The sequence below is a fragment of the Cyrtonyx montezumae genome, unplaced genomic scaffold (assembly GCF_038088225.1).
Source record: "Cyrtonyx montezumae isolate F1298 unplaced genomic scaffold, pur_monq_1.0 scaffold_17, whole genome shotgun sequence".
NCBI lineage: Eukaryota > Metazoa > Chordata > Aves > Galliformes > Odontophoridae > Cyrtonyx > Cyrtonyx montezumae.
This window is the reverse complement of record NW_027071903.1, coordinates 22302177-22317812: the sequence shown is the minus strand read 5'-3', so window position 1 is coordinate 22317812 and position 15636 is coordinate 22302177. Positions and strand designations below refer to the sequence as shown.

General features: G+C 39.9%; 1 protein-coding gene across 5 annotated transcripts in view; it reads left to right on the top strand.

The window, feature by feature from the left end:
• Positions 1-335: 335 nt before the first annotated feature.
• Positions 336-15636, top strand: part of TJP1 (tight junction protein 1) — a 154986-nt gene continuing 139685 nt past the window's right edge. For all 5 annotated transcript variants that reach the window (XM_065733761.1, XM_065733758.1, XM_065733757.1 and 2 more), the window contains exons 1-2: positions 336-515; positions 9051-9183. In XM_065733761.1, coding sequence (XP_065589833.1) covers positions 349-515; positions 9051-9183 — 300 coding nt within the window. In that variant the 5' untranslated portion in view covers positions 336-348. The remainder of the gene's footprint in view (positions 516-9050; positions 9184-15636) is intronic.

Here is a 15636-nt window from a genome sequence, read left to right as displayed (position 1 = left end):
GGGAAGCGGCAGGTGCGAGCAGGGGGTGCGGGCAGGCAGTGCGGCAGCGGAGGAGGAGGAGAGGAGCGCGGGCCGGGGGGAGGGCTGAGCGCGGCGGGAGGCGGAGGAGCGTCAGCTGGAGCGCGGATGGCGGGAGCGCGGCGGGAGGCGGAGGAGGAGAGCGTCAGCGGGGGGCAGAGATAGCGGGAGTGCGGCAGGAGGAGGAGAGCGCGAGCCGGGGGGGCAGAGAGCGAGGGAGCGCGGCAGGAGGAGGAGGAGGAGGAGGAGGAGGGGAAGGAGGAGGAGGAGGAGGGGAAGGAGCGCGACGCAGGGACGGCAGATGCCTGGAAATAAAAATTTGATGATTGCATGCAGCGGCTGGAGAGACTCTGTCGGTGGCGGCGGCGGGGACGCGGCAGGGACAGGGGGGGCGACGGCAAAATGAAGTATCAGAAATACCTGACTGTCTTGCAGATGGCCATAGGGGTGACCGCCTCCAACAGGGGCAGTCTGATGCCCTTAAAGAGGAAGCTGTGGTGAGTAGGCACCGCGGGCGGGCGGCTCTGCGGCCGGGCCGGGCCGGGCCGTGCGGGCGGCGGCTGCGGAGCGCCGTGCGGGTCCGCTGCGGGCCCGGGGCTGCCGCGCGCTCCTCGGGGCGGGAAGTTCCCGGCGCCCGGAGCGCCCCGCGGGAGCTGTCCGCGCTTCAGCGCACGAGCGGCCCCCGCTCGGCATCCCGCGGAGCGCTGCCCCGGGCGGCCCCGAGCCCGCCGGGCCGGGCCGGGCACACTCCGGGCAGGTGGGGCCGGGCGGGCAGCGCGGGCCGCGGCGCGGCGGCTGGGATCCTAAAATGGACTTTCCCTCGACTCGCTGTCAGTGTTTTCGCGGCCGCCGATGGGTGTGCTGAAGCGATTTTTTCTGGCTGAATCAACGATGTGTTATGAAAAATGCATTAAAGTGTAATTGTGTAATGTGGGTGAGTAGGGCAGCGGCAAGCATATGGCACGGGGCTGGCCGGCACTCGCTGGAGGGAGCAGGCCGCTGCTGGCTGCGTGGGGCACCGGGATGCGCCGGCAGGACGGGCTGTGCGGGCAAGGTCCGTGAGCTCGGGCTTTTTGTAAGGGAACTGCCGAGGACAAACGCACGCTGAGAATTCCTTACCTCGAAGACACAAAGTGGATCCGGAGGAGGTGGCCCCGTGCTTTCTTTCAGTGCACTTAAGCGCTCATGGTGAAGGGAAGTGCCGTAGAAGGCACGGTAGGTCATGCTGCTTACAGGGAGTGCACGTCAGCAGCCCCAACAAATACACCATTACCTGATTTCTACAACGTGCTTTGTCCTTCTTATTTTTCTCCCGTATTGCCAGCACCAAGGAAATGCATCCCTTGCAGGAACAATGTAAAGCTAATAAGCTCTGTCATTAGTTCCAAATCTTTCTATAAAACAGATTGCAAATGCATCTCTATTAATTGTAATGCATAAAATCAGATGTAGTCTTACACAAAAATATGTGGTCCTGCAGATAAGTTTATTACATTTAATCAAATCAAAAGGTTTTATAGTACATTCAGTGGTTTATTTTGATTATGTAAGTTACATAAAGTGCTAACACCATACCTGTTCTGTTCTCAAATGCTTTTCTCATCTGAGTGCAGCAGAACATCCATCCGTACATTACTTCTTTCCAAAGTCTCATTATGTGTCATAGAACGCTAGCACTTGTTCTGCTTCATGTTTCCTATGTCTTCTTGGAAACATTTTCTTTACTGGCATATTAAAGTGAGGCTATTTACTTTTACTTACTTTATAAGTCTGAATGGACCCTCTTCACTCTCTTCTTGATGTGATGTCTGCAGTTGGAGACAGATCAGCTCTATGTTGCCTGGAAAAATTCTGTGCTTTTTCAGGGATATCAAAACAACAGAGTGGGTCCCCACTGATTTGTACTAAGAGCAGCACATTTTGCAACGTTTGTAACTTGCTTCAGTATTGCTGCAGTGGTGGGCTTTGTGGAGATTTAGTTAGCTAAGAGTGTTAGAGAGAAATAAGATTTTTTATTTTTATTTTAGGGATATCTATGAATTATTTAAGTTTTGGAAGCATGTCTCTAGGATGTTCTTGTTAGTAGGTGATGTGGTATTATGTAGTCACATTTTCTTTGAGAACTTAAATAGCATTAGGCATTATCTTTGGATAGAATTTATGCTCATGTAAGAAATACTATTCTCTGATGCATTTAGAGAAATGCTTAAGGATACTTTGTCATTTAGTTTGGTGTTTTTTTGTGAGCTTAGTCTGCATCAAATAATCCATTAAGAATAAGTGAATATTATAGGCAAGAATAAATACTGTTATTATTAAAATCAATGTGATGTTACAGTATATTTCCAACACAGACAGCAAAAGTGTATTCCAGCACTGAATCATTGAGAATCTCCAAGAAGCATAAACAAAATATATAATCAACCAATTCTGTAATCAATGGATGCTGGTTTTCATTCCTTTTTATTTAGCTAAAAGAAAACAAACAAACAAAAAAGCATTTTGTTTAAGCAGTCAGATTAATAAGTTCTTTGATAAGTTAGTACATATCGAAAGTGGAAGCAAAAGTTATAATTTAATAAAAAAGGGTTAAAATACTCATCTTTTTGTTGGTTGAGATAATCCACCTGAATCCTACTGAATGAAATGAAAAAGGTAACAGCAATGGTTTATTTCTTTATGTAGCATCTGTCGCTCCAATTTCCTTCTACTTTCCTCCCCAAAATCCAACTTCTGTTCCTGATGTACAGAAGCAGAGTTAGGAATGAAAACAAAAAGGATGGATGCCCATGTCTCGTGATGAGTTAACGATAAATTGGTGTAAACTGTTTGGGTATAAACCAGAAGAATGCCCAAAACAGATGCCTCAGGCTTGCTGTGGCACGTGGTGTAGATGGAAATTTGACTGCATTTAATGTGGAGCTTGGTCATTTTATGGTGAGGTTTTTTGAAGGCAGTACAGTGTTTAACATAGTGATGAAGGAAGTTGCTGGAGTCTCCAGCTGCTGATTCAGTCCTGTGTTTGTGAGACATTGTAATTTAATACATAGAAACCAAATAAGATGAGTAGGATGTTCTTAACAGTCTTGCTGTATCTGGATGCAAAAAAGTGCTGTCACGATGCTGCCAGTTAGCAGAGTCTTAACAAGTCAATAAGGAGTCTTCATTCAGAGCAGGAGCCTCCTTCCAGCTCAGGGCTGAGGCAACATGAGAAGCTTGCAGGCTGTGATGAGCTTCTTGCTGGACAGATTTTCTTTTCCAAGGCAGTATGATAATACTTCTTTGAAGTACTACCTTTATTTTGTTTGCCCCTTGAAAACTGTACGGCAGTTTCTTTCACTGTGGTGAGACAACCCAGAACTTGATTGGTCAGTGTTTGTTGATAGTTTTTGTTATTATTTTTAATGATGAGCGTGGCTTGGATTAGCACATTTACTCAAGAAAAATTAACTGTGGACCTGGGAGCACCTTCAAACACTAAACTGATATCAATATTTACTGAAATACCAATATATACAACCGGAATGCTTTTAGGATAGGAAACGATAAATAACATATTTAAGGGGAACTGTACAGATACGCAGTCATTTCTTACCACACTGTTTCTCTCCCAAAGGAAAGCCAGAAAGAAAAACAAACAAACAAAAAGACAGGATATATTCTTGCAGCTCTAATAATCCCCACTGATATTCTCATGTGTCTTCAAGCATTTACCTCTACCTTGAAAGGCTTCCTCTGCTTGGGTCCACTCCCTCTGGCTCTCCATGGTGCAAACAAGTGTAAAGTCACGATAAAACAAAAAGCTCAGTTACTGAAATGTTTCCATTACCAAGAGTATTATGGAAATGGCTGAGGCTATCCACGGTGATGTTTCCATGTCTTTATAGAATGATGAGTAGTTGCCAGAGGTAATCCAGAAAAGCCTGCAGAAGCAGGTAGTACAGAATTTGCATTTCGATGGGATCTAATTGGTGCTATTGTTAAGTGAGTGTGTGGTTTAGCAGACTGGATGTTAATGGTAGCTGCTGCTTGTAAGATGTGCATGGGCAAATTTATTTTTAAGCATATCCTGAAATCAGTGAGGAATAGTCAGCATTAAGCATTGATCTAAACACTTGGTTGAGTCTTTGTGTTCAGGCTGGGGTTGGATGTGAAAGTTCAAGCTCATAGCAAAGGATGCCTGTTTTTATCGTTAGGACCATCCCTAGGGAGAGAAGTGTCACTGTTAGTTTGTATTCCATGTAGAAACATAGCTAGAATAAGCAAATAATGGAAAATGTCGTCTCAGTATAGAGAAATAAAGCATCAAAGATTCAGCCTCTTGGGTGTGGCTACAGAAGTATGTGGAAAAACGCAGATCACCAGTATGGACATTATCCATTTTTGATTATTGGTTCTGTTAATATTCGTTTGAAGTGGGAATACTAGTCTCTGCTTAGCCCACTGTAAAGATTTACTGGCATTGCTAATCAATACTTTTTTTTTCTCTGACGAGCCATGCTTAGAAGTGAGGGTATTTGCAGAAATTTTCGCAGTAGGGGACAGTTCAGAGTTACCAATAATTGTTGCGTATTAGGCTTTTATTTATTTATTAACAAAAGCTAACACTGAATGACTATAAATGTTAGGTCTTGCGGGCAAGTGGGAGTATGTTTCAGCTTTTCCACTGTTTGTTGGAGCCAGAAGGCATACTGGCCACGTTCAGCTGCTCCCAGCTGACATCTCTGTCATAGTGGGAAAGCCTGTCTTCTCACTGGACACAATTACAGACATTTTACACATTTCTCAATAGGGAACTGTGTAACTACTAGTTATAGAAGTTTCAGACTTGCATGACCACCTGCAGGTACCATTTGCTGCAGGTTCCTCAGCACTTCTTAATAAGATGGGTGGGAAACTTGCAGGACATGAAAATCGTAGCGATTCATTATGTCACTAAGCATTGCTGAGGATATATAATTGTCTAAGATTTGTTCTCTCTATATTATAATCAGAAAACAAGTACAGAAATCGTTTCAGTTCACAAATTATTCAATTATTCGGATACTGCTCTATAAAATTGTTCAGAACTCTAAATCACTAAATAATGAGTTTTTAAAGCCTCTTGAATCTAATTGCTCTCTCTAGAAAACTGACGTGACATTAGTTCAGCTATTCCAGCCAAAATAGAGCTTTGAAAAATGTTAGGTAATATTGAAGCTCATTATAAACAGTAGTTTTGAGCAAGTAAAGTAAAAGCATAGTTTTTAATAATAAAAACTGAGGTATGTTACGTAGATTACATCTAATTATATTATAGTGTGCACTGAGGCATTAGTCCTTGATGTGACATTGCACTTTGAGGTAAATGTTGACTAGTATTTTGTTAGGCTAGTGTGTTCATCAGTGGGCACAAATACACAAAGTGCCTGAATGTTTTTGCTTGTTTTTCCAATTTGAGAAAAAAATAAGTCACAGTTATGTAATCTGATACCAGATCAGGAACCTGCAAGGTCACTGTAACTGTTGTAAGAATTGTGGAGAATAAACAGGAGTCTTTGGATCAAGGTGGGATTTACAAAGTCATTCCATTTTACTGAATAAAATTTCCAGAATTGGAGTGCCTTGATTTGGGAATCCCTGGATGAGCCACATTAGAAAGCTGTTAACGTTTCCGCATCATATTGAGGACATTCTTTGGTAAACAAAACCAGTGCATGTCCCACAGGGCATCTAGAATTGTTCACTCCTTTCAAAGATCTGCATTCAACTTTTGAAATGTCGAGGCTTCTCTGAAAATCTCATTCTTAAGCTTTGAATCAGGAGTGCTTGCGTGAAATAGTTGACGAGTTGCAGACATCTTAAAAAGAGAAATCTTCCTGCCTTAATTTGTGATAATTCCTCTATACCCCTGTAGTACAGCCAGTGATTTTGCATCTCACTTAGTAATTTTCTATTAATTAAGTAACACAAATAAATATGAAAGAAAGGTATAATAGAATGGAGCAACCTTTGTTAATAAATAACTTTTTTTTAACTTGAGGTTCAGATGCTAGTACGATAGTATTACATCATAGTTTCAGTGTTCGTTTAAAAATGAAATGAAACTTTTTCTCAAGTGATAGTGGACAGAAAGCAAGATAGGAAAGTAGGAAGAATAAGTAAGAAGTCTTTCAGTTCTGTGCAGAATGTAGTTTCAAGTCAAACTCAAGCACTTTGAGGTTTGTCTTGTGAATCTGGACTCCATGAAACCAGTATTCCTATTTATCTTGCAACCTCATAGTCTTCATTTTGGCATCTTATCCCTTGTGGAATTTTTTTAAGCTGGAATCAGTTCCTATTGCAGTATTGCACTGGTGTCACTGGAATTCCTGAGGGTTTGGATCCTGCACCCTGTTCCAAGTTGGGTGGGTGACGTAGATCCAATTCTCAGGTTTGTTAGCTTCCCTTTACTAAAGCTAGAGAAGTAGCAGAGACGCTGGAGGAGTTGGCATTTCATTTCTGCACTCTTTTCCCAAAGTTTCTTCATCAACCATAAAGTAAAAATGCACCATTCTGTACCTGTGGATATCTTAAAACAGTAGGCGTCAAGGTTACCACTGGTGATACTGATTAGATTTTTCTTTAGTTGGTTAAATATTGCCTTATTTACTTGTAAAGATACAGTAAAGTTAATGATGTTATTAAAAAAGTGAAACTTCGAATTGTGTTATTCCTTCCCATAAAATTATACTTTGAAAGTTAAATGTGATTTTTAAAGCAGTATTTGAAACTGTCGAAGCTAGTAAATAATCACCGTCATTTATTCCCCATCAGAATGAGATGATGGATGGGTTCCAGAGGCAGCAAGTTCTGCTCTTCTCTTTCATTTTTTTCGATTGCCTTCAAAGAATGGAGCTCCCAAGTGGAAGGGCCTTCAACACGCATCATTAGTTTAGTTCTTCATAAAAAACGTGTGACTTTGATTAGCTTGTTACTTCTACAGGCTTTCTTTCAACTTCATTTTATCATATATTTTTTAAGGCTTGTTAGTATGAGAAAACATTAAAAGGCTTTGAATTTAAATACATATACATCTAAAGGCCCTAGACTAAGTGATTTGAAATAGAAATGAAAATTAAGAAAAGCCCAGTGCAGCTTACAGTTGTTCAAAAACATTTCTATTAAAGTTATTATTAAGTTATAAAGCATTTAGTTGGATGGAGGTAAACGTGAGGACTCGATGACCCAAATGACAAGTATTGAAGTAGGCAACTGTATGGGAACTGCTGAATCACAGCCTGAACCACTGATTGGTCACCTGAGGTGAGCACCGAGTCAGCCATGGGGCCACAGGTGAAGGTGATATACCTGTGTGATTGGAAGGGGTGAAGCCTGGCTCCACCTCTCCCAGACCCCATTTAAGGGCTGACCACCACTAGGGAAGGATCTCTTCTTGGAGATCCCTCCCATGTGGAGTCCCCTGTGAGCCTTCTCATCCCGAAGGTGAGCCATCTTCTCTTTTGTTTCATTTGCATCCTATCTATATAGAACTACTTAAAATATACCATCATCTATACTATTTCTTTGTGAAGTACTATCCTTGGGAGTTATTTACCCCACAGCAATCCTCACGGATTTTCTGGAGGGTGAGTAAATCCATACCTTCCCATGGTGGAAGTCATGCATGGGCTCCACAGTCAGCCTCTGGTGAGGAGTCGGAGTATGTACATGAGCATCAACTTTATCAGAAATGTTTTCAGAGTTTTGTAACGTGTCCAGAAGACATTCATACAGTCAAAATGTATGATCAGCATAAATACCACTTTTTGTCTGTGATCAAGAGTTGTGTCAGAGCAGCTGTCTTTCTTTGGAAGTTTGGTTTTATGATTCTTTAAGACATTTCAGCAGGAAATCTGTGGCAGTGATTTGCTTTCTGCGTACAGTTCCGTTACAAGCCTGACATCTTTCTCAGAATTTAATTCATAAATAATTTTACCAAAAGAATCTGGTGTTGTCTGAGCAGGAAGTTTATATACTTCTGAATATTAGTTCTGTGAAGATTTAGAGAATTTTATTTCCTTGCAGTTGGAAGTTCAGGAATAAATTAACACAAAGGGAAAAATATTAATTTGGAAATCATGGCGAGTCAACAAAAATCAAGGTCTTTATAAATTGAATGATGAATTCTAAAATCTTTTTTTAATTTACAAATTTTATTACTGTGACTTTGTCCCTCCAGATTCTTCTCTTTACAGAAAAGTAAATCTGTAAAATAAGTCTGTTTTTTAGGTGGACATATCTGTTGAAACACAGTATCTGTTTTCCTAATGTGATGTCACACTGACTGGGGACTATTTTGCATTTGAAAAATGACCTTTCTAAACTGATTTTATTTTGTTAATTGTTAACCCCATTTGCATTTACTTATTAACAACTTTCAACAATCTCCTTGTAATATGGGTAGGTTATGCAAAATACTTCAGTTGCAGGCTCCTCTTAGGACTATTCTTAGATGATCTATGTTGTGAAAAGTCTCAAACTGTAGTATTAATTATTTCTGTAACTGTAATAGGTCCTTTTCATTTTGTTATCGCTTGCAATTATTCTGTAGAACAGCTGAAGTGCCATTGGTGCTTAAACTAGAAAAGGTCAAAAACCAAACTCTGCCAAGCTCCCCAGTTTAACCAACAGATAGCAACATGCATCACAGAACACATTTTTTTCATTGAATTAATAGTGAATAATACTGCTTTTAGTTTTTCAAAAACAAAATATATTTCTCTGTACTCTGTGCTTTTTCTGATATTTCTTACATCTGTACAGAAAATTAACAGATGACTCAATCTGCAAGCAGGGGTGGATTTAGTGGGAGCTAGGCTTCTGCATCTTTTGTTGTCTTATTTTGGTGCTGCCTGTTCGAAAACTAAAGGTTGGATTGAGAACCCTGTAATATGACCCTTGCACATTTTTTTTAGTTGAAGCAAAAATATTCAATGGAAATGTATATTAAATATAATATAAAAGGAAGTGATATATTCTTTGTCTGATATTGGACTCTTTTTGCTTGACAGGGTAACTCCATCTTCTGAAAATCCCAATGGTGCTACCTGTAGTGTAAGTCAGGGAAAGCCTTCTTTAAGAAGAATAAAAGGGAGAATACACAGAAGCAAAAGCCTTGATAGCATTGATTTCTGTGAATTCACTGTAAGTACCTTATCTTTTACATTTATTCTATCTGAAGTTATGAGAATCTTGCTAATAAAGGAGCTTATCTCACTGTTAGAACTGGAAAAGATGTTGTACTTAGTAATGTTAGAGTCAGGGTTCTGTGCTGGCAAATGTAACAAAAATTATAATATAGTTATATATAAATAATTACTGATACATAACCTACATTTTTCTTCTTGAGTAGACATTAGTTCTATATCTTGATTTCAGATTTTGGTATTGCTGCATGCATAACGACATGCATGAATTAACTGGAAATTGAGTAAATATGAAGAAATGAATTATATTTTCAAAGTCTGTTTTCATACTTAAAATGCAGAAACTGTATTCACAGTAGAATGTATACATTTTTAGCCAGTCTTCAAAAGCATTTTTATTGTATGCAGCTGTAGTAGAGTACTGGAGAGAAATAAATGCATCTAAATTATGTATTTTCTTATAGCACTTAAGGTAATATGATAGATGATATCTTACTTAAGTGGTATTAGTGCATACTTATTTGTTTCTCTTTGGTTACAGTTACATATGTTTGTTCTATAGTTTAGGAAAATGTATAGTGATTCAGGTTTTTAAGAACCTGTATAGCTTATGCTTCAGAGATTTAATAGAATTAAGAGAAGAAACTGTGCAATAGAGACATGCACAACTTTTAATTAAGGAGGTATTTACATTCAAGTAACAAAAGGAAAAAGTGTGAATATGAATGGGATGTAGGGATAGATTTCTCACCATTTATACTATTGAGAAAAAGTTAGTTATTCCTAAAAAGCCATGGTATATTTTCAGAAGTCCTTTACTGCAATAAGCCGTATAGGCTGTGTCTCTGAAATGGCTGGTGGGAATTTGGTCAAAACAAATTATACTCTGACAAACTAATATGATATAGTTATCAAATACTAATATAATGGTAAAGAATGTTGAATTATAAACTCACTGTTAAATGTGAGAATGAAAGATGTAATTAGGAAATGTCTTTACAGTAATGTACAAATCAATAGTAATTGCATTGTCTGTCACTACATGGTTATTCAAATAACGTAATTATGTTCAGATGTTATTTTTGGGAAATAGCTATATCCAAACAACAGAACAAACTCAGTTGGTGTGGCATTTTGTGTGTTTGCTTTAAAGATGATGCCAATAGCATCAGTGTTGTTTTTTCTCAGGTGTGTTTTGCTTCTAATTATGAAGTCTCGTAGACCTATATTTGGAACAAAGAGCTTCTTTGCTGTGTGAGAAAGTAATGAAATCAGTAGCAAGGATTTGTGATTTAATGTTGTCTGTAGTGTCCAGCTACTTCTAGGATGCAGACTGCTAAGTCAAGTCTCATAGCTGATTTAGAGCTAGTTTTGGAGGGTCTGTGTGATCTGTTGTCACAAAAGTGATGTTGGTGTAACGGTTACCTTACTGAAGGGTAAAAATTCTCTTCAGAAATTGTTAAAACAATAATTTTAGCTTGTGCTATATGGATCTTCATCTGTGTGGTCCTATTAAGGAGTTTTATCTAAATCTCTACTCTTGGGGCCTTGAAAGAAAAAAGAGATCATAGCCAACGGTAAAAAGAATATCTTGCATGCCATAGAACCTTTGCAAGGAGATTTGAGATGTGTAATAATGGCCCATGCCTGGGTATGAAGTGTACCAATATACAGAGTATGTACATCTATCCTTATGAAACTCAACAGTAGCAAGGCATTGATAATTGGGATCATGAAAGGAGGACCATTCTTTATTCTGAGGCTTCATGTTAAAGAGAGATACCGGTCAAAATAGCCAAGCATGGAAACAGAGTTGTAGATGTAGATTTTCTTGCTGCTACATAATTAAGTTATCACACTGAAATATTACTTGGTACTGTCTAATGGTACTTTTATTGTTTTAAAATAGTGATTAAAAATATATCTAAAGAAATAATCAAGGGAATTAATATGAATAATTCTTTCCAAAATGCTCCCAGAACTGAATGCTTTCCATGTTGTGCATCTTTTTCTGGTGGGAAGGCTCATGCACTGGCAGATAGAATGAAATTGAAAATAAAATATTTAGCAGAAGTAAGAAATTATCTTACACAATGAAGGCAAGAGCTTTTTAAAACATTCTCTTTGGAACTGCTCGGTGTTGTAGTATTTTTATGCAGAACAAAGATGAAAGGTTTCCTATTAAAAGGCTGATTTATGTGCTGACAAACTCAAAATAACTGGAGGCTTCAGTGAAGTGTTGGTTTTCTTCATCACATAATGAGATTATGATCCATTAATAATTCTGTTAGAGAATTCCATGTCTGTCTGCATCCCAAAATGATTTTTTTTGTAAACCTTTTGTTCCTTACCTCTAAGTGAATTCACATTGAGTACAAATCCTGACAGTGGGAGGACCTAAAGAAAGCAAAAATAAGTTGTATGCTTCATTTTCTTCAAGAGCGAAGAGATGTCCTCAGTAGGAAAGGTCTTGATTTCCATGCAGTATGTAATGTTGATACATAAATGCAGTCCATGAAAACTCTGTACCACTTACTGTGACTTCAGCTATAGTGGAGCAGAAACTGTGGGAGCAGCGTTCAGCTGGGAGGCTCCTTAAAAAGCATGGTCATTCTTTGCAAGGGAAAGGATAACCAGTGAAGAGCCTAATGTGTGTGTGAAGTTCTAGCTGAGGCCAAAGAGTAACTGGGAGGGAATGCCACAGCCTTTTCTGAGGGCTGTTTGGGATGGGGGGAAGCTGCACTCCTTGTTTGCCGCATGAAGCCTGTGTTGTTCATGGCTGTGTGTTATTCCTGTGGCTATTAATGTGTGTGACTTACCTTAAAATGCTGGAGGGGTCTTTGGCTGTAAAGCCTCCCTTATAGGCTGACCTGCCATTACAGCAACTTGCTGTGAGCCTCAGCTATCTGTGGGAGGCTGTCAGGGCTCCTGGCTGCTGTGTTGCATACCCCTGTTACTGTCCAGCATCCTTAATGTCCTGTTAGGGAGTGTAAATTCTTCTCTATTACGAATGATAGGAGTTTGCAGGATTTCTTACAAAAGACTGGGGATTTATTTCTGTTGATACCTCTGCTGTCTCAACTGGGTGGTACTGGGGTTTGTAAGTCTTGCCTCTCATTACCATTTTGCAAAGGGAGTGAGTGGGAAGATAAAGCAGAGAGACAGTGATAAGCCACAGAGTGATGGGACAGCAGCTCCTTTAGTGTCTTTCATCCTTTTTCTTTCCTTTTTCCTCTCCATGTGGCACTACTGCCGGCTGATCCAATTAGGGCCTGGTTCACACTATGTAAAACTGTTTTATTCTTCAGTTCTCCTTTAAGGAGCACCACCATGGAATGCTTTCCCAGATGTTAGTCCCTGAAATACTCAGCTTTATTGCAACATAACAAAAATGTGCGTTTTTGTAATACTGGTAAATGGTTATCTGCAAGGCAGAAATGTTGTGTAACTCATATTGCATGCTGCAGAAAGCTTTGAACTAGAGAAAGAAAAGGATTATAAGTTCTCAGAGAGATGTGAAATACATCTTACCTTGTAGAATGAGCAGATCATACTAATGTATGATACTAATGGTCTTTACATCCATTTTTAAATGCTTACTATGCTGAAACAAGCTCTGGGCTTGTGCAAACCACACTCTGCAGCAGCAGCACTTCTAAGTCCAATTTGTCAGCAGGGATGTTGCTGTGCTAGGTGCTGTGCTTACACACCACATTCCCTGTCAGGGACCACCAGACCCCTAACGCTGGTTGGTGAGGTGTGACTGGTCTGTACCTCTGGCTTCTTCCAGGCCTCCATGTGGGAGCATGGTGGGACCACCATGGGGCAGTGAGCTGCACGGGGGTCCCTGTGTCATCCCTGAGGTGTGTGAATGAGACTGGTGGCTGCTGGCCTTACAGGTTTTGTATGTGACTCATGGCATTACTCATGCTGACTCCCTGTGTGGTGTGAGGACACCGAGAAACTGTTCCCTCCTTTCCCTGTGAGACAGTGGGGATGTTCTGTGGGAACAATGACCAGGGAAGATTGCTGAGAGCAGGTGTAGGGATCTTAATGGAGATGGAATGTCTGAGATGCGCTTTCTCAATTTTGGTGCTGTAACATTTTGATCAGACTTGAGAAATTACCAAAATCATCATCTTAAGAACTCCTTATGTTTGAAGGAATACACCCGTAATGTTTTCCTAATAAAATCTTCCCTTGTGGAAGGATCTCTTCTTGGAAATCGGAGCACTGCAGATATTTTTAATACAACAAGCCCAGCCCTGCGTATTTTCTGGAGGCAGCTGATGCCAGTGGCTCTAGTAAGCATGCACACAGCAAGGTGTAGGCAGGCAGATCCATCTCTGGTGTGCTTCCAGTTGCATCAGGGGCGGAATTCCAAGGAAGAGTTCTGCAAAGCGCTGTGGAAGGGCTGAGTCCTGCGTCATTTTACCATTCTTTTCTCATCTTTACCTTCTTCAGATGCACTGCTTTGTCTCGTCATGTATTGACAATAAAGTGGGGTTGGCCCCGGTTCTTTGTGCTGGCACTTCAGAGGTCAGAGGATGTCAGCAGGAAAACACAAAAGTAACACGGTGGGGTGGGAAATTACCCAAAAGAGAAGAAAAGAGGCAACTGAGCACAAAGGGCAGGCTGAATAAAACAGTGTGGAATGTAGGAGGAAATTGAAGAGGCAACAAAGGAGGAGGTGATCAGAAAGTGGGAAGTAGATGCACATGAGTGCCTTTTTTAGATAGAGAATGGGTATGTTCGCTCATCACATTAGACTTAGTTCACTGGTGTAAGTGTTATGGCACCAAGGGGGTGTGGTACCTGCGGGCCTTCCTGCACAGGAGCTGCTGTGAGCAGGACCGACCCGCACGTGCCCAGTGGTGTGTGGGTGCCATGAGCTCAGAGCAGCTGTGCTGCGGTGTGGGCACGGTGTTCTGCTGCTGCTGTTGTGAGGAGTTTCACTTCCCTGTCATTTGTAATGATGTTTTAAGGCTGTTTAGGGGCTTTAGACATTAACTTGCATGGATGTTTTTGATGACATCCTTATTTCACTTCCCCAGCATCTTTGGTAGATTTTTAAAACATATGGCAGGCTGAAGAATTTGTTTCTTGTCGGAAATGTCCATACTGAGAAATTCATCGTGATTAGCCCCACTTCCCCCAGTGAGAAAATCCAGCCATTAAAGCAGGACTCTGTACTGCACTGCTGTTAGTTCATGGAGCGAGTATACTGCTGAGTAAAGCAACCTGATCTGTGTTGAAATCATGGTTCTGTTGCAATTGCTGTTTTATTTCACCTAACCCAAACTCCTCTTCCTTTGGAGCCATCATGTAAATAGCTTCTGAGGTGTTAGATGATATTCTGTAATTTAATTTGAAATAAAATGGTTCTATTTTTATACTTTCATTTGTGTGGATTTTTTGTCGCTGGATGTTCCAATTTGAGCACATATCTGTAAAGGTAGTGCAGTGATAAATGAAGAATAACAGAGATTGTATGTATGAGTTATTGCTAAGGATGGAGACGTAACAATACTGACATTCTTTAAAAAGTCCTGCAGGTATTTTAGCCTTGTTTGTAGATGTGGAAGGAAGAATTCATTAGCACAGCTGGAGTCTTGTAGATGCCCTTAATTTGTTCCTGTTCAGAGAACTGTGTGGTTGCTCTGCAGCTGTTTGTGAGGATTAAATCCTTTGTTGTACAAGACAAATCTCATGCAAAAGTGACTCATTTATTAGGTTAATAATGTCATCTGTTGATGGGTATGTGAACACAACACTGACTTTATACAGTAGAGACAGTTTTAGGCAGATTGTTTTACCTAAGATAGTTTAAATGATGTCAAATAAAACAAGTTTCCTTTTTTAATATAAGTTGATACATTCAACAGTTAATGAGATGAAAGTACTAAGTCTTCCTTTTGTATTTCATTGATAATGTAGAAAAAAAATCCATATAATTTTTTGCATATGTAGTTAATAGTTTTAAATGCAGATGATGTTTTAAACAGATTTTGACTGGTGCAAACTTTGAAATGCTATACTGTCTAGAAGAGAAAGTACTACGACTCTTATTCCAGTATTATGATTTCTGTAGGAAAAGGAAGTATATTTTCATCACTGTTTATTTCTCTCATCTTGCTTTTTGTTTGAACAGAAATCCAAACTTTAATGCAAGAAATATTCTAAGCATTGAGGGAAATTGTTTAGTCTTAAACACCGTGCTAGGTGAAACGTATGCAGTTTGAATAAGGACATTAACTGTAGGAATGAGTAATTTAATTTGCTAGGTCTTAAATAGTGATTGACCTTGATTTATGTTTCTGAATCGATTCAGATTGTTTTATGCCTCGGAATAAATTCAGCACTCCAGCTTAAAGCTGCCAAGGATATTAACTTCATAATAGTCATTATACTGGTGACTGGATTTACATTTAAATTTACATTTAAATTTAAT